General features: G+C 41.2%; 2 protein-coding genes across 8 annotated transcripts in view; one reads left to right on the forward strand and one right to left on the reverse strand.

Annotated features, from left to right (window-relative positions):
* Positions 1-25719, reverse strand: part of RAD50 (RAD50 double strand break repair protein) — a 182454-nt gene that overhangs the window by 100535 nt on the left and 56200 nt on the right. The window lies entirely within an intron of this gene.
* IL5 (interleukin 5) lies at positions 6795-9018 on the forward strand. Its single transcript, XM_082725808.1, has 4 exons — positions 6795-7122; positions 7324-7356; positions 8428-8556; positions 8665-9018. Exons 1-4 carry the CDS (start codon positions 6979-6981, stop codon positions 8761-8763), a joined length of 405 nt encoding a protein of 134 aa, XP_082581934.1. The 5' UTR covers positions 6795-6978; the 3' UTR covers positions 8764-9018.

Below are 25719 nucleotides of genomic sequence, written 5' to 3' on the forward strand. Positions count from 1 at the left end.
AACCAGTTTAAAAAAAAAAAAAAAAGATTTTATTTATTTATTTGACAGAGAGACAACACACGCAGAGTGGCAGGCAGAGGGAAAGGGAGAAGCAAGCTCCCCGCAGAGCAGGGAGTCTGATGCACAGGAGTTTCCCGTGTATGACATACTGATTCAATAAATTTGTACTATATGCTATGCTTACCCAAAGTGTAGCTACCATCTGTCACCATACAACCTATTACAATACCATTGACTATATTCTTCCACTATAATCTTAACATGAAGTACCCAACATTATTTCTTATGCGTTTGGTATTCAAAAATTAACTTGAATCTAATCATACTTTTATACTTGGCCTCCAGTTCACAGGAATTAGGATTAGGTTAATAACACCACAAGGATGGAAAAAGGTTAATCTGGAAGGTGGAATGTGTTATAAGACACTGGCCCAGGCTCTCAGATCAGTGTCATTAAAACAAGGGCTGCTGTAGATTCTAAAAGACTTTTAAAAAAAGATTTATTCATTTTAGAGAGAGAGGGCGAGAGCAGGGGGAGAGGAAGAGGGAGAGGAAGTTAGAGTATTAAGCAGACTCTGCGCGTGGCACAGAGCCCAACTTGGAGCTCAATCTTACAACTCTGAGATCATGATCTGAGCCACCCCTAAAAGACTTTACTTTTAAAAAACATAAACACATGGTCCCAGATTGGATCTTTGTTTGCACATAGAGATGTGAAAGGAATTTGGGGGATACACGATACACAGTAGAAATCACATGCTAAAAAATTATTATTGTTAATTTCATTATATTTGATGTGACAGTATCTTGATACGTAAGAAAATAATTCTTTTTTTGAGATACATATGATGTGTTAATGATGAAGCATCATGCTTTTCTGTAATTTACTTTAAAATACTTCAAGAAAAAAACAGCAAACAAGAAAAAAATTGACGTGACAAAATAAATTTCATGACAAAAAAATTCAACATTATGATAGTTTTATAGGAAACTATAAGACTAAAAGAACAATCCTAGAAAGGGGCTAGAAATGAATTGCAATAAAAAAGATTAATCCCTAAAATAAAAAGAACTGAAAAAGCAAACTAGTCAAGTTCCTGTTTCTCAGTAAACTATTACTAGAAAGTGTTTTATTTTGCTTATGCCATAATTAATGAAATGAAAGATAAAACTACTATGAGATACTATTTTATACTTATTAGTGAATCTCTTTTTCCTTATAGTACTTTCTGACACAAATTCTTTTTTTTTTAAGATTTTATTTATTTATTTGACAGAGAGAGATCACAAGTAGGCAGAGAGGCAGGCAGAGAGAGAAAGAGAGAGGAGGAAGCAGGCTCCCTGCTGAGCAGAGAGCCCAATGTGGGACTCGATCCCAGGACCCTGAGATCATGACCTGAGCCAAAGGCAGCGGCCTAACCCACTGAGCCACCCAGACACCCCCTGACACAAATTCTTGTATTAATATTGATACATAAGCTTTCTTTTGATTATTGTTTATCCAGTATATTTTTCCATCCCTTGATTTTCAAGCTTTTAGTATCATTTTGCATTAACTATATCTCTTGAAAACAGCTGAGAGATGATTTTTGGTAGAATTTTACAGTATCTGCCTTTTAATAGATGAGTTTAATCTGTTTTCATTACTGTGATTCATGATAAATTCGGATGTATTTCTCATATCTCATATCTCTTTCTCTTTCTCTTTGCTTTTTCTCCTTTCCTGGTTTCTGGTTTGAGCTTTTTTTTAAAAAAAAAAAAAAGATTTTATTTATTTATTTGAAAGAGAGACAGTGAGAGAGAGCATGGGAGAGGAGAAGGTCAGAGGGAGAAGCAGACTCCCCATGGAGCTGGAAGCCTGATGCGGAACTCGATCCCAGGACTACAGGATCATGACCTGAGCAGAAGGCAGTTGCTCAACCAACTGAGCCACCCAGACACCCTGATTGAGCTGTTTTTTATGCCCTTGTTTTATTCTACTGGCTTGAAAGTTGTACATTCTATTCCTGTTCTTTTAGTGGGTCCTCTTAAATTTTTCACATGCCTATTTTGAAATCTAAAGTTAATACCTTTTTTTTTTCATTGAGTGATAGGAAAGTTTATTGAGGGATAGTACAGAGTTTCCAAAGAGAGAGGGGACCTGAGAGGGTTGTCCTAAAGTTAGTATCTTTAGGAAATTTCTAAACAGTACAAGAACAATAAAATGCACCAACTCTGATTACTGTATCTCCCACATTATCATTGTTTAGCATTTTTGTTCCTCATTGTCTTGAAAACCCCTAAATAAATTATTTTCTAATCAGCATTATATAGGTTTACCTACATATTCACCAATCTTTTTGATTACCACGGCTTCTTGCATCACATCTTTCATGGGGGTTCATCTTGCTCATTATATCAGCAAAACTGTTAAACTAAATTTCAAGGAAAGAAATCTATCCCACAGTGCTGATAGCAGGATTAAACAAAGCTATGTTTGTGAAAGTGCTTTGTAATTTGTAAAACACTGACATGCAAGGGATTTATTTTTTGTCTGTTTCATATTTTCAGAGGGGTGATCTGGTAAAATGTAATAAGAGCTGTAAAAATGACCACACATGTTCCTTGGGATAAGGAAATATTTTTAGAAATTATACAAAGAGCTTTCTAGCAGCATTGTTTATAGTTATGGAAGACTAGAAGCAATCCAAATGGTCAAGTAAGCTATAGATACCAATTTTATCTAATACCACGTAACCTTTAAAATAATAAGTAGATTCATGAAAAAGAGGTATTTATAAGCAAAAAGATAAACACAGTGTCATACCCATTGATTGCAACCCTATGAAGCTATCTATGTATTAGTAAGGATTGGAAGAAGTCATCAAAAAACAAACAGTTGCTATGCCGAGGGGAGGAAGTTCTGTTTCTCTTCCTATAATGTTACTTATTCAATAAAAAAGAATTATTTTAAAGATATGCTTGGGGATTGAAAGCATCAAGGTTAGAATAGGGTCAAAAAAAAAAAAAAAAGAAAGGAAGGAAAAAAAGTGATGCTATCATTTTACATTTAGTCACCACAAAAAAAAAATTTGTGGCATCTTGCCCAGTTGATTGATTAGAATCAGTTCATAGAAAAGTCATTTGACCTTAAATGACTACACAGTTAGTAAAAACCACACTTACCAGTTTTTAAAAAACATGTTGCCAATTTGGAAGCCACTAGTAGAGATAAAGGTTTTGGGGCAAAAGTTTGGATATTACCCACAAATACAACTTTTCAATACTATTTGAAATTCTTTTACATATTTACTAGTAGTTCTTAAAAATTCCAAGTACTGATTGCTAATTTTCTGCTCTCCTAAAATAATGTGGGTTTTTTTAAATGCTATAGTAGTTCACATTGACTTGGTCTCTAGAGCTGAGGCTTAAAGTTTTGCTTTATCTTTTTTTTTTCAAGGAGTCTGCCAAAGCTTTTTCTATTAATTGAGGCTCCCAGCCTCAGGGAATAGATTCCTTGAGTTTCCATAGTATTCACATTAATTTTTCAACTAACACAACCATGTACCTGCTTATTCATTCAGGTTTTTTTTTCTTCCAACAAACAGTACCTACAATAATAGGCTAGTTCTTGGGGCGCCTGGGTGGCTCAGTGTGTTAAAGCCTCTGCCTTCGGCCCAGGTCATGATCCCAGGGTTCTGGGATCGAGCCCCACATCGGGCTCTCTGCTTGGCAGGGAGCCTGTTTCCTCCTCTGTCACTCTCTGCCTGCCTCTCTGGCTACTTGTGATCTCGCTCTCTGTCAAATAAATAAATAAAATCTTATAAAAAAATAATAATAGGCTAGCTCTTGAGGACAAAAAGGTTAATTAAATAAAATCTTTCTACTCAAGTAGCTCACAGTCTAGTGAAAAGGTCCTGAGTGCAAGACATTTACGGGATGCAACGTCTTTTTAATAATGAAAGTAAAAACAACCATTAACTTTTCTCAACTTGCAATGCTTTTTAAAAAAAAAAAAGATTTTATTTATTTATTTGAGACAGAGAGTGAGAGAGAGAGTACAAGCAGGGTTGGGAGGCCACGGAGGGGTGGGGAAGAAGAAGACTCCCTGCTGAGAATGGAGTCTGATGAGGGTCTCGATGGAGGACCCTCAGATCATGACCTGAACCAAAGGCAAACGCTTAACAGACTGAGTCACCCAGCAACCTTGCAGTGTTATTTTTTTTTAAAGATGTTATTTATTTATTTGACAGATATCACAAGTAGCAGAGAGGCAGGCAAAGAGGGAGGAGGAAGCAGGCTCCCTGCTGAGCAGAGAGCCCTATGTGGGGCTTGATCCCAGGACCCTGAGATCATGACCTGAGCCAAAGGCAGAGGCTTTGAGCCACTGAGCCACCCAGGTGCCCTTGCAATGTTATTTTTAACAAACTCTCTATAAAATTGTTGCAACTTATGCAACTCTAAAACTATTTAAAGTTTGTTAATAAAGCTCTTTTAAATACATTATTTTATGGTCTTTGCTATGAGAGAGTTTGAAGTCAGGTTTGGGAGATCAGTCCCACAGAGGAAAAGTTAATGAATTGGACATTTTAAGAAATCTAATTTTGTACACTCATGCTCATAGCAGCATTATTCACAATAGCTGAAAGATGCAAGCAACCCAAATGTCCACTGACAGGTGAATGAAGAAGCAAAATGCAGTATATGATACGATGGAAAATTGTTCTGCCTTAAAAAGGAAAGGAAAGAAAGTTCTGTCCAATGCTACAATGTGGGTGAATCTTGAAGATCTTTTCAGTGAAATAAGTCAGTCACAAAAAAGACAAGTGCCATATGATTCCACTTACATGAGTTACCTAGAAGAGTCACATTCATAGAGACACAAAGTAGAAGCATGATTACCAGGGGCTGGGGAGAGGGGAAATAGCTGTTGTTTAATGGATGTGGAGTTTCAGTTTTGCAAGATGGAGTGTATAACATTGTTACTGTACACTTTAAGTGTACGTTTTAAGTACACTTAAAAATGGCTGAGATATTATATTTTATGTTATGTGTATTTTACCATAATAAAATATTACTCAAAATATTATTTTGAATAGAAGGGTTTTTTTAAAAAATAACTAGCCCTCCCACCTGACCCACAGTTATACTGTAAATCAGGGGCTGTACAGTGGTACCCTATATCATTTTTTTAAAAATATGAATTGCCAGCATTTAAAAATCAGGAAGTTATGCATAATAAGCAGGCTTTTTAATTCTTTTAAAAAAATGGGATGATCTAGCAACAGAAGTCCAAGGGTGTTACATGGCAACAATCAGCTGAAACTAAGTAGCAGTCCAAGACTTTAGACAAGTCATTCAATGCTGCAGTTTACTTAGTCCCACCACCTTTGCTGTGCTACACCTTGTACATTCCATTGATCTGCACAGCCAGTGAGCACCTTGGGTGAGGTGAAGCTTGCTTCCAACTACAGGGAGAGCTAGTCAGTATAACGCATATCCCAGCCACTGTTCAAGGGTGAACACGAGGTCCTTTGTCACAAGGAAGATGAATTCTAGGACTTCTGATTGAGCAAACGGAAAAGCACAATTTGCTTTCTCCTGCCACCCAGGAACAGGACACATAACGATCCAGGAGATTTGACATCATCTTGGGACCACAGTTGGAGACCTGGCCGACAAGAAAGCCAAGGAGGAATCACCAAGACAAGCAAGATATAAAGGAGCCCCTACCCTGGACCATTTGATTGTATGATCTAATAATTCCCTGTTTGGCTTCAACCAGCTGGGGTTGGGTTTTTGGTCACTGGTAACAGGAAGGATCCTAACATAGTTGCCAGTGAACTTGACCCTGCTAAGTTTTGATGGTCTCTGCTCTAACCACCATCTTTCTGCAAGTATTTTAAATTCCTTTTAAGGAATGCCGGTGTAGCTCAGTCAGTTGAGCCACAGCCTTCGACTCAGGTCATGATCCTAGGGTTGTGGGATGGAGTCCCGCATTGGGTTCCTTGCTCAACGGGGAGCCTGTTTCTCTCTCTGCCTCTGCCTGCCACTCTGTCTGCTTGTGCTCTCTCTCTCTCTGACAAATAAATACACAAATAAATAAAATCTTTAAAAAAAAATCATTTTAAGGCAGATCGGTCTAGGGGTGCCTGGGTGGCTTAGTTGGTTAAGTGACTGGCTTTGGCTCAGACCATGATCCTGGAGGCCTAGGATCGAGTTGCACATTGGACTCCCTGCTAAGCATGGAGTCTTCTTCTTCATCTGACACCCCCCTTATCATGCTCATTTTCTTTCTCTCAAATAAATAAATAAAATCTTAAAAAAAAAAAAAACAGGGGTGCTTGGGTGGCTCAGTGGGTTAAAGCCTCTGCCTTCAGCTCAGGTCATGATCCCAGTGTCCTGAGATTGAGTCCTGCATCAGTCTCTCTGCTCAGCAAGGAGCCTGCTTCCTCCTCTCTCTCTCTCTCTCTCTGCCTGCCTCTCTGCCTACTTGTGATCGCTGTCTGTAAAATAAATAAATAAAATCTTTATAAAAAAAAACAGACAGATTGGTCTAATAACAATAGTGATAGAATTTAGTTAACCTGAAAAAGATTTTCCCAATATTTATACATTCTGGTATAAAATCTAATGGTGTGCATTATACCTCTCCTTTTTATACACATCTTTAAAGAGGAAATTCAATCTTCCAATTTTAAGAAATGCATATGTGAGGTAATAATTCATCAACCCAAAGATTTTCTTTGTAATAGAAAATGTTTTTAAAGGGGGAGAATTAGGGATTTTTATAATTATTAAAAGATAAAGGCAAAATTATTTTTTTAAGATATAAGGCATTGGAAACATTTTGTATTACGATATGCCATTATTAAGCATCCTCTATCTGATTGTTAGAAATTATTCATTTCCTCAAAGATAGAGAATAAATTGGTTGGGGATGCAATCTTGTAGTATGCACTTTCTTTGCCCAAGGCAAACACTGAGCATTTGAGAGCTATGAGACTGCTTCTGCATTTGAGTTTGCTAGCTCTTGGGGCTGCCTATGTTTCTGTCACTCCTGTAGAAGATCCCATGAACAGACTGGTGGCAGAGACCTTGACACTGCTCTCCACTCATCGAACTCTGCTGATAGGTGACGGGGTAATTTTCTTTTTGATTCCTGCAGTCTTTAAAAAACATGGGTAATCATTGACAGTGACTAATTTTAAAGATCTGTTATTAATAATGAAATTATGAGTGTTAGTAATATATAATGCATAGCCATGTTACTAGGAAACGTTATATTAAAAGTTATGAATCTTAAAATATGTTAAAGATGAATGTATTTCTTTTCCTTTTCAGAACCTGATGATTCCTACTCCTGAAAATAAAAATGTAAGTTAAATTGTTATTTGACAAAATGATTACATGAATCAATTTTGTATTTTAAGCTACAAAGCATTAGTTAACATTGGGATGATTTAATTTGACCTATTTTATTTTTATGTGTGTGGATGTGAATGTATGTGCTTTTGAATATTAGGAATGGTGTTAGGAATAACTCTACCATATTAAGTAGAATCCATTAGGCAAATGCATCAGGCCCTTTTCTCATGTTGTCAGTTCTACATCTCAAAGAGCCTCATGTCAAGCATTCTTTCCAGAAAAATTCCACATTGGGTGAGAGGTGCCTCCTAGTCTCCATTCACCTCTATCTATGGCTTTCCTCACTTTGAAGTCTTTCTGTAAGTACCAGCAACTTAGGGTTATATTTTTAGAATTATGGTCAATAGACATTTAAATATACAGTGAAGTCTCATATTAATAGTCATTTCTTAAATGATTTTAACTCTAATGGAAATATATATCTTTGGAGTATGTCATGGTCATTTTAAAATGTAAAAGATGTGCTATCATTAGTCTAAATAGAATAAAATCACCACTTAGAACTGTCAGAGGAAACTCTGATGTGAGGTTAAGTTAGTAATGTTGCATTATATTTCTTAAACACTTTATTTCTCATTAAGCATTTAATTTATATCATTTGTCAAACTCCTCAATAATTATATAAATGTCATTTACTTACTGAAAGTATAGCTCAGGGTGCCTGGGTGGCTCAGTTGTTTAATCAGCTGTCTTTGGCTCAGGACATGATCTCAAGGTCCTGGGATCAAGCCCCACATCGTGGTTCCTGATCAGGAAGGAGACTGCTTCTCCCTCTCTCTTGACCCTCACCCCACTGTGCTCTTTCTCTGTCTCTCAAATAAATAAATAAAATATTTTTTTTTAGAAAAAGGAAGAAATTATAGGTCAGTATGAGGTGGTTTTCCACCTGGAAAAGAAACAAGGAAAATACTCTTGGGAGAAAGGAGCTTGTGTAAACTCCACAAAACAAAGTCCCAACTTTTTGCACCAAATTTTTATAGCTTGTTTTATTTATATTTTTTTTAAATTTTCTTCATTTAGCACCAACTGTGCATCGAAGAAGTCTTTCGGGGTATAGACATATTAAAGAACCGAACTGCACAAGCAGCGGCTGTGGATAAACTATTCCAAAATTTGTCTTTCATAAAAGCACATATAGACAGCCAAAAAGTAAGTTAAAGATATTTGGTGGAAACTTAAGTACATTTTTCTTGCTGGGTCTGTTTTGACAAGAACTGACAGTTTTCCTATAATACCTCTTGTCTGCTCTTTTCACAGAAAAAATGTGGAGGAGAAAGATGGAGAGTAAAAAAGTTCCTAGACTACCTGCAAGTGTTTCTTGGTGTCATAAACACTGAGTGGACAACAGAAAGTTGAGACAAAACTGACCTATTGTAGTGAAAGACTTTTGAGGACATGAAAAATCTTTTGGAATGAGAATGAGGGCCAAGCAACTGGGGGGGGGCACTTAATGATGGGTCATAGATTTAAACTTCAGAGACAAAGTAGATATTTCAGGCAACCTACTACTTCACCTCCTCACACAAGCAGAAGGCATAAAAATAAAATATTAGAGACATATTTCAGATATCCGATCATGGAAGTATTTTCCTCCAGTTTGCTCCAGGCAAAATAAATATGTACTTTAACCTTATTTAACACAACATTCTGTAAAATGTCTGCTAACTTAATATTTATTTATGAAACAATTAATAATTTGATAAATTAATATTTATATCAGATCATGTTATGTTCCAATAAAACAAAAATAAACAACTCTGATTCAGTTTGTTGCTGGTCTCTGTCCTACTCTTTTTTTTTTTTTTTTAAGATTTATGTATTTATTTGAGACAGAGCGTGAGCTGGGGAAGGACAGGGAGACAGAACATCCAAGTAGACTCCAGCTGAGCCCAGAGCCCGACACAGGGCTTGATCTCACTACCCACGAGATCAGGACATGAGCCGAAACCAAGAGTCTGGCACTTAACTAACTGAGCCACCCAGCCATCTCTGTCTTACTCTTGAAGTTAGCACAGTCTGTGTGAAAACACACTGAGTTTTGAGGGAGAGTCTGCATCTGTGCTGGCTGAGCATTCCTGTCTCCCTGCTGACAGAGGTCGCAGGGTTGCTAGGCCAACCGCAGGCGGAAGTGATCCAGCAGGCCTTAGTTCGGATGTGGGCAGCATGGGCTGAACATGGTTTCCTCGACACAGTGTACCAGAACCTGGGAGGATGCATGTTAAATGGTAGGTGACGAATGAATGAAACTTCCAGGACTGGCTGGAGAATTAAAATGACTTTCAAGGATCTTCCTGGGAGGAGAAGAGTGTAAAAGTCTGTAACTAGGTCTCTTCCTGGCCAGTGAGAAGAATTTGGCAGACCAATCCCACTGCTGGTCCAGGGAGGGAGGCAGGAACCCTCTTGGTGGAGCCCAGAGCACGATGGCCTGGGAGAGTTCTTCTTCATCTCACTGAAAAGCTGGGAGGCACTTATATTCAGAAGGCTGGGTTTTAGAGGGGTCCATCATCCTGTATTCCCAGTCGTAGAGCAGTAGCAGTTCAGTCTGCCTGCCTATGACAATCAGTACCATAACCGAAGGTTCTTCTGCTTGAGGAAATTTCTCAAGGATCCAGAAAGTATGTTCTTTAAAATAGATTTTAAAACTGAGATAGAACTGGAGGAGAGATCCAATAAGAATATTCAACTATGCCACTGACTCCTTCATTCATTTACTGATCATAGGGTCTACAGTGCGTGCTGGGATACAGTTGCAGGTGTAGGCTGGAGGTTCTTACCGATGGGTGCCATTACCCCATGCATTATCTGCATGGATTGTATGGGTCACACCTGGTTGTTTGTGTTAAACAACCACTATGCTGTGTTTGGGCACAGGACAGGAGGCAGAGTAGTCAGACATAGAGTCTCAGGTCAGAGAATACAAAACCTTCCATGATAAAAGACAAGTTTTCCTTCTAGCACAAACCGGGCATGGTGGTTAATGCTCTGTCATGGCCCAAACCCACAACTGTGCGTCCATCAAGCCCTGAGAGTTGGAGCCGAGCCAAGGAAGATGGGTCAGCATAGTACTGTGCTGACTGCTCTAGAAACTGACTGGAAACAGGAAACTCGATTTGTAAAGAGACTGAATGTCAACTTAATTCCATTCAGCAAATATTTATTGAGCTCCCAACTGGTCCAGGACTGTTTTAGGGACTAGGATCTATCATGAATAAAGCAGACAAAATTCCCTGCCCTTGTAGACTTATATTCTCTCTCAAAAAAGGTTATTTTTCCACTTACTTATTTTTAAATTTTATTTTTGTTTAGATTTTATTTTTTTATCTGACAGAGAGAAATCACAAGTAGGCAGAGAGACAGACAGAGGTGGGGGGGCGGTGGGAAGCAGGCTCCCTGCCGAGCAGAGAGCCCGATGTAGGACTCGATCCCAGGACCCTGGGATCATGACCTGAGCTGAAGGCAGAGGCTTAACCCACTGAGCCACCCAGGTGCCCCCGCCACTTATTTTTTTTTTAAAGATTTTATTTATTTACTTGACAGAGAGAGAGATCACAAGTAGGCAGAGAGAGAAGGGGAAGCAAGCCTGCTTCCTGCGAAGCAGAGAGCCCGATGTGGGGCTCGATCCCAGGACACTAGCCCAAGGCAGCGGCTTAATCCACTGAGCCACCCAGGCATCCCATATTTTTCCACTTCTTTATGAAAGTCCAGTACGGTGCAGGTGGATTTAAGACTGGAATAGCCTGTCTGAAATCCCACTCACAAACTCTTACCAATCTACCAGGGCTCAGAGAAGCTAAAAGCAATCTGCACTGTATACAATCAACCCAAATGCGACTTCTTAGATGTACCAAGGGTTTTAAAGGCAGAAACTATGATCCTCAAACTGATTCTACTTTCCCTGTAGAGGGAAAAACATCCAGATGGCCCCTGGCAGATCACATCCACTGCACCCTCACCCAAACCTGCTGATCGTGGGGTTCCAGAACCCAGGGTATCGGGGATGATGAATGCTGCCTCCAGGTAATAGGACTACCTTCTTAAGCCTTATTTTTCCTCTCAAAAGCTTATCCCACAACAGGGCAACCACTCACTCTATCTTGGGGATGTCACTGTGACCCCCCAGTGAGAGGAGCCAGTGTGAGTGAATAGGCTGAGTTTTGGAGGGACACAGAGGACCCTTCCCAGAGAACATCTCAAAGTAATGTGTCCAAGGGGCACCTGGGTGGCTCAGTGGGTTAAAGCTTCTGCCTTCAGCTCAGGTCATGATCCCAGGGTCCTGGGATGGGGCCCTGCATCGGGCTCTCTGCTCAGTGGATAGCCTGCTTCTCCTTCTCCCTCTTCTGCTCCCCGTGCTTGTGCTCTCTCTGACAAATAAATAAATAAAATCTTTTAAAAATTAAAATTAAAAAAAAACTGCACCAAAAAGAAATCCAAGAATATATATTCCTGAGCCCCACAGTGGATCTATGTCTGGCTCTGTGTTCAGTGTGGAATCTGCTGGAGATTCTCTCCTTCCCCCTCCATTCCTCCCTCACTCCACCTCTGTCACACACATGCACCTGCACATACTCCCTTATTCATAAATAAATAAATAAATAAATAAATAAATAAAATGTGTTTGCTTTTTTTTTTTTTAAGAGGAAAGTCTGAGTATGTCCTTTACCAGTGCATGGTTATTCTGATGAATGGTCTAGGGCCCTCTGGTAAAGGATTGAAGAAAGAAAGCTTACTCCAGGGGCACCTGGGTGGCTCAGTGGGTTAAAGCCTATGCCTTTGGCTCAGGTCATGATCCCAGAGTCCAGGGATCAAGCCCCACATCGGGCTCTCTGCTCTGCAGGGAGCTTGCTTCCCCCTCTCTCTCTGCCTGCCTCTCTACCTACTTGTGATCTCTGTCTGTCAAATAAATAAATAAAATCTTAAAAAAAAAAAAAAGAAAGAAAGCTTACTCCATGAAGTAGGATTCTAGAGTCCCTCCTATTTAATGAATGGTTACTGGAATCTGGGAGATGGATGAAAGGTCTGATTTTTCATTGTGATGGCTCTTGCACACCTCAACCACAAGCTTTTGATTGTATCTAACTACCCATACACTGAATAGCATGTTGGTCAATTATCCACCTCTCTTGCCTCTTGAAATGCTTTACTATATTAGCCACCACTATAAATCCAAGGGTCAAAGTTACTTTATATAGCCTGACTGCTCATTGTAGTAATTATGACCACTTTGGCCTCTGCCTTCCTAGGAATTCCATCTTGCCCACTGATTATCGGGGAGCCCATGTCAATGGCAGCATCCCCCACCTTCAATCCAGCTTATGGAGAACTTCTACTACCAACCTTTGCAATGATGCCTGTTTCTCCTCACTAAGGCATCATGTGCTATGATAGCAAAAGGAGTGCTCTCTGTGACCTACAGAGAACATGGCCAGATAGTGGGTACTCAGACCATATACAATACATCTATCTAGTATTCCTACTTCCTGAGCTATCTGCCCTCATCTTCAACACGATGGAAAGGAAATTCTGGCATCTCCATTTCATCTTCTGTAGGCTTCTAAGAGACATTCCAGTAAACTGTTAGGATAAGCTCTGAATGTTCTTGACAAAACATTAAATCCTGCATCATAGTGAGTAGCCCCCCATCAATGAATTCAACTCTATCTACTCAACTCTTTATTCCTCTGGACTAACAGGATCCACTTGGCATTAGATTCTGACAGTACATATCTGTAAGCTCCAACACACCTGAATGTCAGCTGGGAAGCTAATGCCTCTCACCTTCGAACACACCTTCTATACTCTAGTAGACCTGGGACCCTGTGAACAAGGTTCTCTCTTGTCAGCTGATTCTCTGTTAGGATCTATCAGTAGGGGGCGCTACACTAGGAGGCTGGAGGAAGAAGGGACTTGCTCATTCCTGTTTGCCTACTATTCCTTGTTTTTGCCTCTGATTCCTGTCATTTACATTCCTAATCCTAATATTAGTGTTACCCTGGCAGCAGCAGTTCACTCCAGTAGAAGAAACCGGTTACAGTTTGTAGTTTTGCCAACATTCATTCAAAAACCTTAGAGTACTTCATCCCAAGACTCCCAAGACCCCAGCACCACTCAACCAGCACCTTCCCCCCTAAAGATCTGGATCCTATTACCATCTGCCCCTTTTCTGAGCTCAGAAACACCACCAGCTGCTGAGCTTTGATCTTCAGGTCTGGGAGTTCGTTCCCCTAAGGTTGTGTGTTTTAATAATTCTAACCTCTTCCCTTTGATCTCCAGGAATAAGGGCAATAGCGGATTCCCACAAATCACCACCTTCATAATACCTCATTGCTCCCTTTCTGCCTCTCCAGTTATCCGATACCTGCTTAACAATTATTTATATTCAATTCTCTCTATTGAAATAGCTGGTATAGTTTCTGTCTTCTGATTGGGCCCTAACTGATATGAACATTCTGAGCTCTAATTCTGATTACTGACCTGCAGATAGTGGGGAGTGTGAAGAGGAGAAAATAATATCATCTTGGGAGGCACCTGTCTCAAGAGAAATAATTTTTCTCTCTTTAAGCAAGGAGAAAATAGTCCACTTTGGCAAGGGGGAAAGGGCTGCTACTTCCAGTTAAGGAGAACTCAGAAGAATTTGGGGTTTCAAGAGTCTCAGGTTTTCTCACCCATGTGTTCCTTTCCCAGGTCTTACAGTCCCACACTCTTGTTATAAGGTCCTACACTTTGCCATAGGTGCACAACTATTCTCCTTTGAAGCTCTACAAAGACCTACAAATGATCAGACCCTGAGCATAATTCGCAGCTCAGTCTGCCCTGTGGCTGCAAGAGATAAAGGTCTCCATTTCTTAAAGTTTTATTTATTTGGTAATTTTTACACCCAATGTGGTGTAATTTCATGACCCAAGATCGAGAGTCTCATGCCCTTCTGACTGAGCCACCCAAGTGCACCAAGGGTCTCTTTTAGAGTTGCCATGGAAGTCTGCTAGCATTCAGAGTGTACTTTAAATCGGAATTAGATTTTTCTGAGCCTATCACTCTTTTTTGGTAAGGTCTCCAGGGCTATCAGAAGAGTCATTGTGCTTTGCAGTTACAATTGAATTGCAATTAACATAGCTCCCATATATTTCACCCACTTCGTCTTCCATTGCTTTGCTCCCCATCTGCACTTTATCCAAATTAATTAAAAGCTTAAAAAAAAAAACAACCTCCAAAGCCACTGCATGCTAGAAGTCAATCTGCATAGTATCAGCAATAGGTTCCTATTATTTCAGAGAAGTGAGCAATTAAACTTCAAAATTTCATTTCGAGGGTTTGTTACATCTGATACCAACTGTCCATAGCTGGGGATTCCTCAGAAAGCAGAGCCTGAGGCAAGCAATAAAGAGCGGACACTTAATTTGGGAGTTATAAGCTTATATTGGTTAGGTTGAGGGAAAGAGGGAGGTGAGGCAAGAAAGACATGCAGCAGTGTGGTGTGATACATTAGCGTACTGGCCCCAACTTCACACCAAGGTGTGAGCAAGCATAGCAAATCTCCCTGCAGGTACATGTGCTTATCCCAGGGAATTTCTGCAGGAGTGCTGAAAGAAGGCAGAGCAGCACAGAGAAAGGGCAAAGGAGAAGGGAATTCATATGCCAGGCTCCCTTTTGTCTGCCACATCCTATTAGTCAAATTCACCTCTGTTGCATTATTGGCAATGTCATTAGCAGCCGCTTGGGAGCCAACCTTCATTCCACATAGTGTGGCATTTCAACTGTGCCTGGAAGCATAAAGGTGACTTGGTGTGAGTGAGATGCTGACCAAGAGAGAGAAAGGAGAAAGTGGAGCAAATCTGAGAAGGCACACAAACATGTGCCCCATGCAAATTTAAATTATAAAAACTGATGCAAGAATACAAAGGGTTCTATAACCATTACAATAATTGAATTAATCATTTTAAATATTCCCACAAAGAATACACAAAGCCTAGACAGTTTTATGAGTGAGTCCTTCCAAACTTTCAAATTACATGTAATTCGAAACATATGTAAACTCATACAGAAAATAAACAAAACACAGTATTTTCCAACTCATTTTGAGAGGCTAGTACATATTAGTAAAACCAGAGGGAGGCATCACAAAAAAAAAAGAGAAAATTATGATGCGATAGTCACTCATGAACATGGATGTAAAAATTGTAAAGAAAATGTTATCGATCCAAATTCAGAATGTATAAAAAGATATACATAACATGTGGGGATGCCTGGCTGGTTCAGTCAGCTAAGTGGTGACTCTTGAAGTGTGGGATCGAGCCCTGCATCAGGCTCTGCACTGGGCACGGAGCCTGCTTGAGATTCCCTCTTGCCCTCTCCCTCTGCCCCTCCCATAAATAAATAGATAAATAAATAAATAAAGCCAGGAACCAATGCAAGAATGTGCAGGACCACTGTATGTGCACAGCACACTCCCAGGGAGCACATTTTACATCATAGACATTGTGGATTTGAATATGTATCATGATAATTTCCTACCAGATGGAAGTAAAGGGTATTGAGGAAGAAGCTTCTTTTTCCAATTTGCACAGACTTTATAGGGGTTACTGGTGACCATGGATAATGTTAACTCCATTTTGTTTAAAAACTGTGACTGCAGGGACGCCTGGGTGGCTCAGTTGGTAAAGCGGCTGCCTTCGGCTTGGGTCATGATCTCGGAGTCCTGGGATCGAGTCCCACATCGGGCTCCTTGCTCGGCAGGGAGCCTGCTTCTCCCTCTGCCTGCCTCTCTGTCCGCCTGTGCTTGCTCGCTCTCTCTCCTTCTATCCCTCACAAATAAAAAAAATAAAATCTTAAAAAAAACCTGTGACTGCAGGTACTGGCCTTTGCAACAAGAGTATAATTATAAAATATATGTAAGGATTTTAACAGAAAAAACAAAATTCATGTACAGACACAAATGTTTGTGTGTGTGTATATATATATTTGTGTATATGCACAAATATTTGTATGTGTGTGTGTGTGTATATATAGATAGATAGATGATGCAAAATGACAAAAATAAAACCCAAAAGGACATAGGGGTAGTAAATGATTATAAGTAATAAGAGATTATCAAACTAGGGGCTCCTGGGTGACTCAGTCCTTCTGCGTCTGCCTTTGGCTCAGGTCATGATCCCACGGTCCTGGGACTGAGCCCCACATCAGGCGCCCTGCTCAGTGGAGAGCCTGCTTCTCCTTCTCCCCCTCTCCCTGCTTGTACTCCCTCTCTCTTTATGCTACCAGATAAATAAATAAAATCTTAAAAAAAGAATTTATCAAACTGCTTGATCAATATACAGAATTGATTACATTGTTACACATCACTAACAAATAGAAATATAATCTTAAAGAAGATATCATTTATAACACTTAGAAAACTATAAGGTGCCAAAGAATAAATCTAACAAAATGTGAACTTTACTGAAAGCTGATTTAAAGTTTTATTGAAATAATTTTAAAAGGACCTCAACAAACACAGACACCCACCATGATCATGGATACAAAAAGTCAATACCATAATTTGGAACCTGATCTATAAATTCAATACAAAACCTATCAAAATCCCAACAGTTTTTTTCATGGTACTTAAAAAGCTGATTATAAAATGTACATGGCGGGGGTGGGGGCATGCCTGGGTGGCTCAGTGGGTTAAGCCTCTGCCTTTGGCTCAGGTCACGATCTCAGGGTCCTGGGCATTGAGCCCTGCATCAGGCTCTCTGCTTGGAGGGGAGCCTGCTTCCCCCCTCTCTCTACCTGTCTCTCAGCCTACTTGTGATCTCTCTCTCTGTCAAATAAATAAATAAAAATCTTAAAAAAAAATAAAATGTACATGGAAGAATTAGGGTCCAAGAACAGCTAACATAATTCTAAAGAAGGAGATCAGAGGTGGGTGATCTTGCCCCATGAGATAATCAAACTTTATTAAGTCAACAAGATCTTTACATAGGGTAGAGCAGTGGTTCTTAACAAAGAGCAATCCCCCCTAACCCTCCCCATCCCTGGGAGAACATGTGGCAATTTTTGGTTGTCACAGCTAGAGAGAAAAAAGAGGCTACTGCCATGATCTCATGGGCAGAGGCCAGGAATTCTACTAAACATCCTACATTGCACACAACAGCCCCTACAGCAAAGAATTATCTCGTATAAAGTGTCAGTAGTGTCAAGGGCAAGAGAGGGAGTGTCAAGGACAGGTAGAGAGAGAGAGACCAATAGATAATTTTTTTTTTTTTTTAAAGATGGGATGGGGCGCCTGGGTGGCTCATTTGGTTGGGTGTCCAGCCCTCGATTTCAGATCAGGGCATGATCTTGGGGTCATGAGATGGAGTTCCACGCCAGGGAGTCTGCTTCAGCAGGGAGTCTGCTTCTCTCTTTCTCTCTCCCTCTCCCCCTCCTCCTGATCATGTATGCTTTCTCTCTCTCGAATAAATAAGTAAGTCTTGAGGAAGAGGAGGAGGAGGAGGAGGAAGAAGAAGAAGAAGAAGAAGAAGAAGAAAGAAGAAAGAAGAAAGAAGGGCACCATGACTCTTAGTCTTGGGGTTGTGAGTTCAAACCCCACACTGGGCATGGAGTTTACTTCAAAAATAAATACATAAATAAGTGAATAAAGAAATAAAGTAAAATAAAAATATGACCTTGGGGTGAGCATATCTGTCAGGAGACAACTGGAATAATTCTAGAAAACTGGGTAATTTGAGGAAATGTTATTTACTATTTGGGCCATTTTAACAGTGAGAACAGGATGCAGGGAGACCAGGAGGGAAAACGCAATCCTCTAGGCCTAATAGCAGGAGAGGGATAGTTGGTCAAACTCCAAGACACAGAGGGCTGTGGGGAAAGGGCCACCGGTAGGAGCTGGGATCTTTAGTCAGGGACACAGCTAACTTGCAGCAGCCTTACCAGGAAAGGTTTGGGAAGACAAACACCTTGACTTCATTTAGCTCCCACCCTTAGTTTGCCTGTTCGGGATCTTCAAGATCAAACCCAGAGGGGAATCCAGGAGAGAAGTCATTAATGTAGTCCAGACAAGTCTGCCCCCTACCCAGGGCCACAGAAAAGTGCAAAGAAGTGGATCTAAAGGAGCAAACAAGAACTCTCCAGAATGAATAGAAGGATCTCATAAATAAAGCCCTCAAAGCATAGATCAGTAAGGAAAAGATATATATACTCAACAGTCAACAAATCTACTGAGTAAAAGAAAAGTTGTAAGTTAGGACATACATTTGTGTTACGTATAAATGACAAAGGATTCGTTTTCAGAATGAGTAACAAAGTCCTCTTAATAAGAAAAAGATAAGCCCTCAATAAGAAAAAGATAAATAACCCACCAGAAAAAAAAAAAAAAAGGTAAATGACATGAGTGAGCATATTCTCAGAACAGGAAGCACAGATGGCCAATAAACATAAAGAGATGTTCAAAATTGTTAGTAATCAGGGAAATACAAAATTAAACCACAATGAGATAGCATCTCACACCCACCAGACCGGCAAAAATTTAAAAAGTCCAGATATCACAAGTTTTGCCCAGGATGTGAAGTAAAAGGAATTCTTATACATTGTGTGTGGGACAGGAAAAATTGTTACTCTCGAAATGCAGAGCTAAGGACATTGAAGACATGTGTACCCTGTGACCCAGAATTTCAACCTGGCATACGTTCTAAAGAAATTCTTGCACACGGATATTGAGAGATTTAAGAAAGTCTGCTCATAAGCACTGGAGTTTCTTTTATCTTTTTTTTTTTTTTAAGATTTTATTTATTTGAGGGAGAGTGCGTGCCAAGTTGGGGGAGGGGCACAGGGAGAAGCAGGGAGACTGATGCAGGGCTTGATCCTAGGATCCTGGGATCATGACCTGAGCTGAAGGTAGATCCTTAACCGATTGAGCCACTCAGATGCCCCACCCATGAGTTTTCCTTAACAAATTTTTAAATTAAATTAAACTAAATTTAATTTTTAAGTAATCTCTACATCCAGCATGGGACTTGAACTCACAACCCCAAGACCAAGAGCTAGACACTTTACTGACTGAACCAGCCAGGTGCCCCATCAAATTTTTATTTAATTTAATTTATTTATTCATAAAGATTTTATTTATTTATTTATTTATTTTGAGAGAGAGTGAGAGAGCACAAGCAAGGGGGGAGCACCAGAGGGAGAGGGAGAAGCAGGTTCCTTGCCAAGCAGGGAGCCTGACATGGGGCTCGATTGCAGGACCCTGGGATCATGACCTAAGATGCCCAACTGACTGAGTCATCCAGGCGCTCCCGAAATTTTTTATTTTAAAATAATTTTAGATTTACAGAAAAATTGTGAAGAGAGTGCAAAGTTCCCATGTACTCCACATCCAATTTCCCCTACTATGAAAATCTTACAACTGGATGGTACATTTGTCACATTAATGAACCAATACTGATACGTTATTGTTAATTAAAGTCTATACTTTATTCAGATTTTCTTAGCATTTACCTAACATCCTTTTAGCATCACTGTTTTTAATAGCTAAAACTGGGGGGGGGGAGTAAATGCCTGTCAGTATAAAATAGATAATTCTTATTTAGTTATTCATTGGGTTTGCAGTAAAGTAAATGAATGTACAGCTATTAGGGTCCACACAGATGAGCCTGAAAACATTTTGTTGAACAGTAAATGCAAGTCTTAAATATATCCAAAAAGATTCCATTTATAAAAGGGTAAAAAATGGGGCACCTGGGTGGCTTGGTGTGTTAAGTGTCTGACTTTTGGCTTCAGCTCAGGTCCTGATCTCAGGGTTGTGAGATTGAGCCCCATGTAAGGCTCCAAGCTGAGTACAGAGTCTGCTTGAGACTCTCTTCCTTGCCCTCTGACCCCTCCCTTACTCTCTCTCCCTCTAAAATAAATGAATAAATATTTTTCTCAAAAGGTCAAAAATGGGTAAAATAAAATCATATATAATTTAAGGTTATTTACATATGTGATAAAATCATAAAGAATAGCAAAGAAATGATTAACCACAGAAATCAAGATAGTGGCTGCCTCTGGTGGGGAGGGAGTGGGATATTATGAGAAAGTCACCTCAAGGGATGGGATGATGGACACATGGATTTTAAAAGTTTTGTTATGTTTTAAACTGTACATTTTTTTTTTAAAGATTTTATTTATTTATTGGACAGAGAGAAATCACAAGTAGATGGAGAGGCAGGCAGAGAGAGAGAGAGGGAAGCAGGCTCCCTGCTGAGCAGAGAGCCCGATGCGGGACTCGATCCCAGGACCCTGAGATCATGACCTGAGCCGAAGGCAGCGGCTTAACCCACTGAGCCACCCAGGCGCCCCTAAACTGTACATTTTTTGTACATATAATGTTTCATGACAATAATTTTAAAAGCTCTTATCCCCTTATTCTTCTCCCCCATAAAACATATTTCCCACACAGTCCTCATCCTCCAGAATTCTGGCTAAAGGGAAAAGGTAATGTGTTCATGTCAGAGCAAACAGGAACCCCAGTCCTCCATGCTCAAAGAAATGTGATTATGTCTCTTATCATCCTTTCAAACCCCACCACACATCACAGTGCTTCCTGTTTCTCAGAAGCTGAAAAGGTGCTGACATAACATAATGAGTGGAAAAGAAGATGTTTCCACAGATCCACCCAAAACCCTGGTATCACACCAGTGGACAGGCAGGACTCTCGGCTACAGTCAGGGGCAAGGCCAAACCCAGGCCCCGCATCAGGGAAGACCCTCAAGTTTGAAGATTTGCAGAATAGATGACACTCCCTTGCTATAAAAGTGAGCAAGCCTGCCATCATTCACCCCGAAAGATGCCTTCTGCAACAGCAAGAGGCAACTTCTTGGTGGGTTCTGGGCACCGCTGGGCCAGGGCCTAGGAAAGTCCCCTACTGCTAGCGCACTCATGTTCCTCGGAGCCACCCCTCACTTTCTGCTCACTGGGTGTTTATCAACTCACCCAGCTAACACAGAGTACTGACAAGGGGCCAGGCGCTGTTCTCAGCATTGGCAACACTGTAGGGGGGAGGACGCCATCCTATTCTAGCAGCATGACACCAGCCGAGGGGTCAGACAACAAACAAGCAAAACAACAATAGATTGCAGTAAGTGCTATCAAGGAAAGAACAGACAAAGGTCAAGATAAACTAATCCAAGCTCAAGCATTAGCACAAAAGTCAGGATGCCTGAGTTCAAATTCTGCTTCTATTGCCTACACTTGGGAAGAATTAAACTCACCTTGGAAGTCATCACTAAACCTACCAGAGTTGGCGGAACATTTATTCTTTCAAAAATCATTCCTGAGCACCTCTAGGTGCCAGGCACTAAAGATGAGTAGTGAAGTTGCCAGGCAAGCTCTTGCCTTCAGGGTGTTTTATCATAGTGGAGAGGGAGTCACTGGATGGCAAGCAAAGGCCATTTCAGATAGTGAGGAGGGCTAGGGACTGCTGTGATAGAGGGAGATTTGGCAGGGACTGGGGAGTAACCTTATGTGTCAGAGAAGGCCTGAGAAGGTGACATTTGAGAGCTAACTGACAAAAAGAAGCCATATGTGTGGAAGTCTGGGGTGGGGGAAGAGACAGCTAAACAGAAGGGCGAAAGTCCCAAAGCGGGAATGAACTTGGTGCAGTTGAGAAAGAGCAGGAAGACAGAGATGGCTGGAACACATGGGCTGTGTGGCAGATGAGGCTAGGGAGGGAAGAGACAGCCCGTGCAGGCCATAGAGAGGACTCTGCATTTCTCCTAGTAATGGGAAGTTGCTGATGGTTTAAAGCAGAGAAGGGTCATTACCTGGCCTTATTTCTTAAAAGAACTCTGTGTCTGTGTGGAAAGAGATAAGGTGTTCGTGTTTAATCAGGGAAAAAAGTTAGGAAGCTACTGCTCTAGGGGTTGGTGGCTTGGACTTGGGTCTCTGTAATATGTGGTGGTGTGGGAAGAGCTGGAGGAGGCAGGACCTCGTCACGCATGGCTTGTAGTGGACGCCTGATCTGTCTTCTCTCACCCCTGCAGCTCCTTCTGTTTCTTTAGGATCCATACCTCAGCTGCACTTTCTGCAGGAAAAGCCCTCTTCAAATTCTGTTCTCTCTGCAGGTGGTAGGGGCTCTCTGGACCTCAGCTCCCCAATTCCTTTCCCCACACCTTCCGCATCATGGCCCTCTTGTGTAACACAGAGGTAAGCTGGGCTCTCCCAGGCTCCTGAGACCTGAATGAGCAGGCTCAAACTCATCTTTGCCCACGTGCAAGTCCAAAGCCTTTGCCCAGGTGGCTATACATCCCCAAAGGCTTTCCTTTGCAAGACAACTGCTGGGGCCCTGCTCCCACTGTGTAGTTCATACTAACATTCTACCGGCGCTGATCTGATCCTGCATGCCCAAAGAATGCAGCCCTTTCATGGAGTCCTGACCACACAACAAAGCTGACCAGCTACACAATCTCTGCAGCAGAAGCCACCTCAAACACTAGTGTTCCTGTTCTTTGAATACCTGTGGTCTCTCCGCTGTGGGGGATTTTCCTATTCACTCCACATCGCGTTCCCCTTCTCTCCAGCCTTGTGCCATCTTGACAGCTCCTCCTTCCTCCTCACCCAGTTCCAGTTCATTTCTAATACATGGGAAGCCCTTTTGCGACCTCTCAGTTTGTTGCTCACCTAGGGACCCACGTTCTTAGCTCTCCAACCCCTTCTACTGGCTGTTCCAGGTATTCCCCCAAGGACTCCTACTAACGCAGAATTGTGGAATTGGCTGCAAGGCTGCCATTGAAGCCCTAGTACACAAAGCATTCTTTGAGTTTAACGTGCTTAAAACATACCAGGTAAAAAAAAAAAAAAGAAGCCTGGGTGATGGAAGTCAAGGTCTGTTTACTGTCCTCTGGCTGAGGCACGGTTTTCTGGGGTTTTGAGATGCCCCAACACCGCCCTCTGGTGGCTGACAGAAGTTAAGAACTAACTGTCGGACTTCAAAGGCGCAATCCCCAGGCTTCCCAAACTTACCCTCCCAGCAGCCCATCCACCAGGTGAGGACAGAGCTAAGTCTTTGGATGAGAAGTCGTTAATTTCTGGGTGTCTATCCAGTTGACTCTCGGGAGTGGCCTGAGTCCAGTCAAGGAGAGAAGTCAGGTGGGACCCTGAGCTGGGAGGGTGTGGAGGATCTAGAGAGCACCCACCCTTGGTCTCAATTCCTTCTCTTGACCACTCAGTGCGTCACAGTTTCTTCCTTCCCATGCTAAACATTTTCCCAATAGGCAGCAAGAACAAACCCAGGGGATGAGGGTGACTCTGGCCAATGTTTGGGGACCAAATGGATGACAGAATTAGAATTGTGCCAAAATGCTGTTTTTTATCTCCTTGTCCCTCTGGCCTGTATCAGTGTTAGCTCTCGGGGAGAGGGGCCATCTTACTCATCCCTCATATCCTAGCATGGCGCTGCCAAATCGTAAATAAGTGAGTGTAATCAGTGTGGCTCGTTCATGCCGTCCTGCCTTCTCCCCCTGCTCCCGGACCGCTGCTCCCGGACCGCAGCCAGCTATAGCTCTGAAAATAGCTTACCTATCAACTACCTCTTTCATTCTCCCACTTCCAGCCCCCAGGTTACAATTTCTGTGGGTCCTGTCTGGCCTTGGTCCCAGATATCTGCTCTTGTTGTCAGAGCTCTGGGCTAGGAGTCAGGAGTTCCAGCTCTGTCATCAATGAGCTCTTTGAGTCTCTCATGGCCCCATCTGTGAACTGAGATGGGGGTTCTGTCTTGGCCCCAGGAAGTAAATGTGATGGGAAAGAATCTAACCTTACCTAGGATATAGAGTCCTGACCCTAAGCTGCAGTTCTCTCTCACTCTCTTTTTGATATCAAAAGTGTTACATGCATGATGTAGTCCATATCTATATATACAATATAAGACAAAATCCTCCCAGAAGTATCATCTATCAGATGGGGACATGTTGTTAATTTTTAGCCTTGATGTCATTCAGTCCTCACACCAACCCTGCCAGGTGGGGAACTTTTATTGTCTGTGTTTCATCAATGCTCAGAACTGTGAGGATTAGAGGCCATGGAACTTGCTCAAGGTCACAGAATTTGTGAATGGTAGTTTGGGTGGGATACATCATGAAGACAAAAGATTCAGTGCTGGGAGAGCACTGGGGAAAGAGTGGAAAGTTCCTTCAAATGCTCAGTCTTATCATGAGATAGCTGGCTGTGTGTTTTCTGTGATGCTGGTTGTGCCTACAAAAGGTAAAGAGTGCTAAATGTAACCAGCCATAGGAGGATTTCGCAGCTGGGTGAAGGGAGTTCCAGCTTTGGATCCCACAGCTACCCACATAACTCTGGGTTTCAAAACTGCCCATTTATGTGTCCCTGGATCCTATGCTCCTCAAGGGTAGCTTTACTGAGATATAACTAAGATAGGAGAAACTGCACCCAAGGTGTACAATTTATTAAGTTTAGAATATGTATGCATCCATGAAATCATCACCATGATCAAGATAGTGAACAGATCAATTAGCTCTCCTCACCTCCTCACCCTCAGGCAATCACTGATTGGTTTTCTGTTACTATAGATCAGTTTGCATTTTCTAGAATTTTATAAAAATGGGATGATACTCAGCCTGATTTCTTTGACACAGTAGAATTATCTTGAGATTGATCTGTATTGTTGCCATGTATCAATAGTTTATTCCATATGTGACCTATTTTATTTTTAAATTAACATACAGTGAAAATAAGAACTTTGATGAACAGTTCTGTGCTTAAAATGCACGTATAGATTTGTGCAACCACCAAACACAATCAGGATACAGAATAAAAACTCTCAAGTGCTATCCCTTGGGAGCTGTACCCCTGTCCTCCCCGGGGCCCCGGGAGCTACTGATCTAATCTCCATCAACATAGTTTTGTCTTTCTGAGAGTGTCACATTGATGGAATCAGGCAGTAGGTAGGTAGCCTTTTGAGATTGGCTGCTTTTGCTCAGCACAATGACTTAGAAATTCATTCAAATCATGTTGTGCTCCTTACTTTTTTTTTCTGAGTAGTTTTCATTGCTTGGATGTGTGTGTCTGTTTATTCATTCACTCAGTGAATATCTGAGTTGCTGCTAGTATTTGACAATTATCAATAGAGCTGCTATAAATATTCATTTAATATACATCTTCAGCTCTCTAGGACAAATACCTAGGAGTAGGGTTACTGCATCCTATAGTAAGTGGGTGTTTGACTATAAAAATTATTTTCCAAAGTGGTGTATAGTTTTGTATTTCTATCCACTGTGTCTGAGAATTGCAGTTGCTTCATCTCCCCACCAGAACTTCATTTTGCCAATATTTTCTATCTTA

Source organism: Mustela nivalis, assembly GCF_964662115.1.
Source record: "Mustela nivalis genome assembly, chromosome: 3".
Lineage (NCBI taxonomy): Eukaryota > Metazoa > Chordata > Mammalia > Carnivora > Mustelidae > Mustela > Mustela nivalis.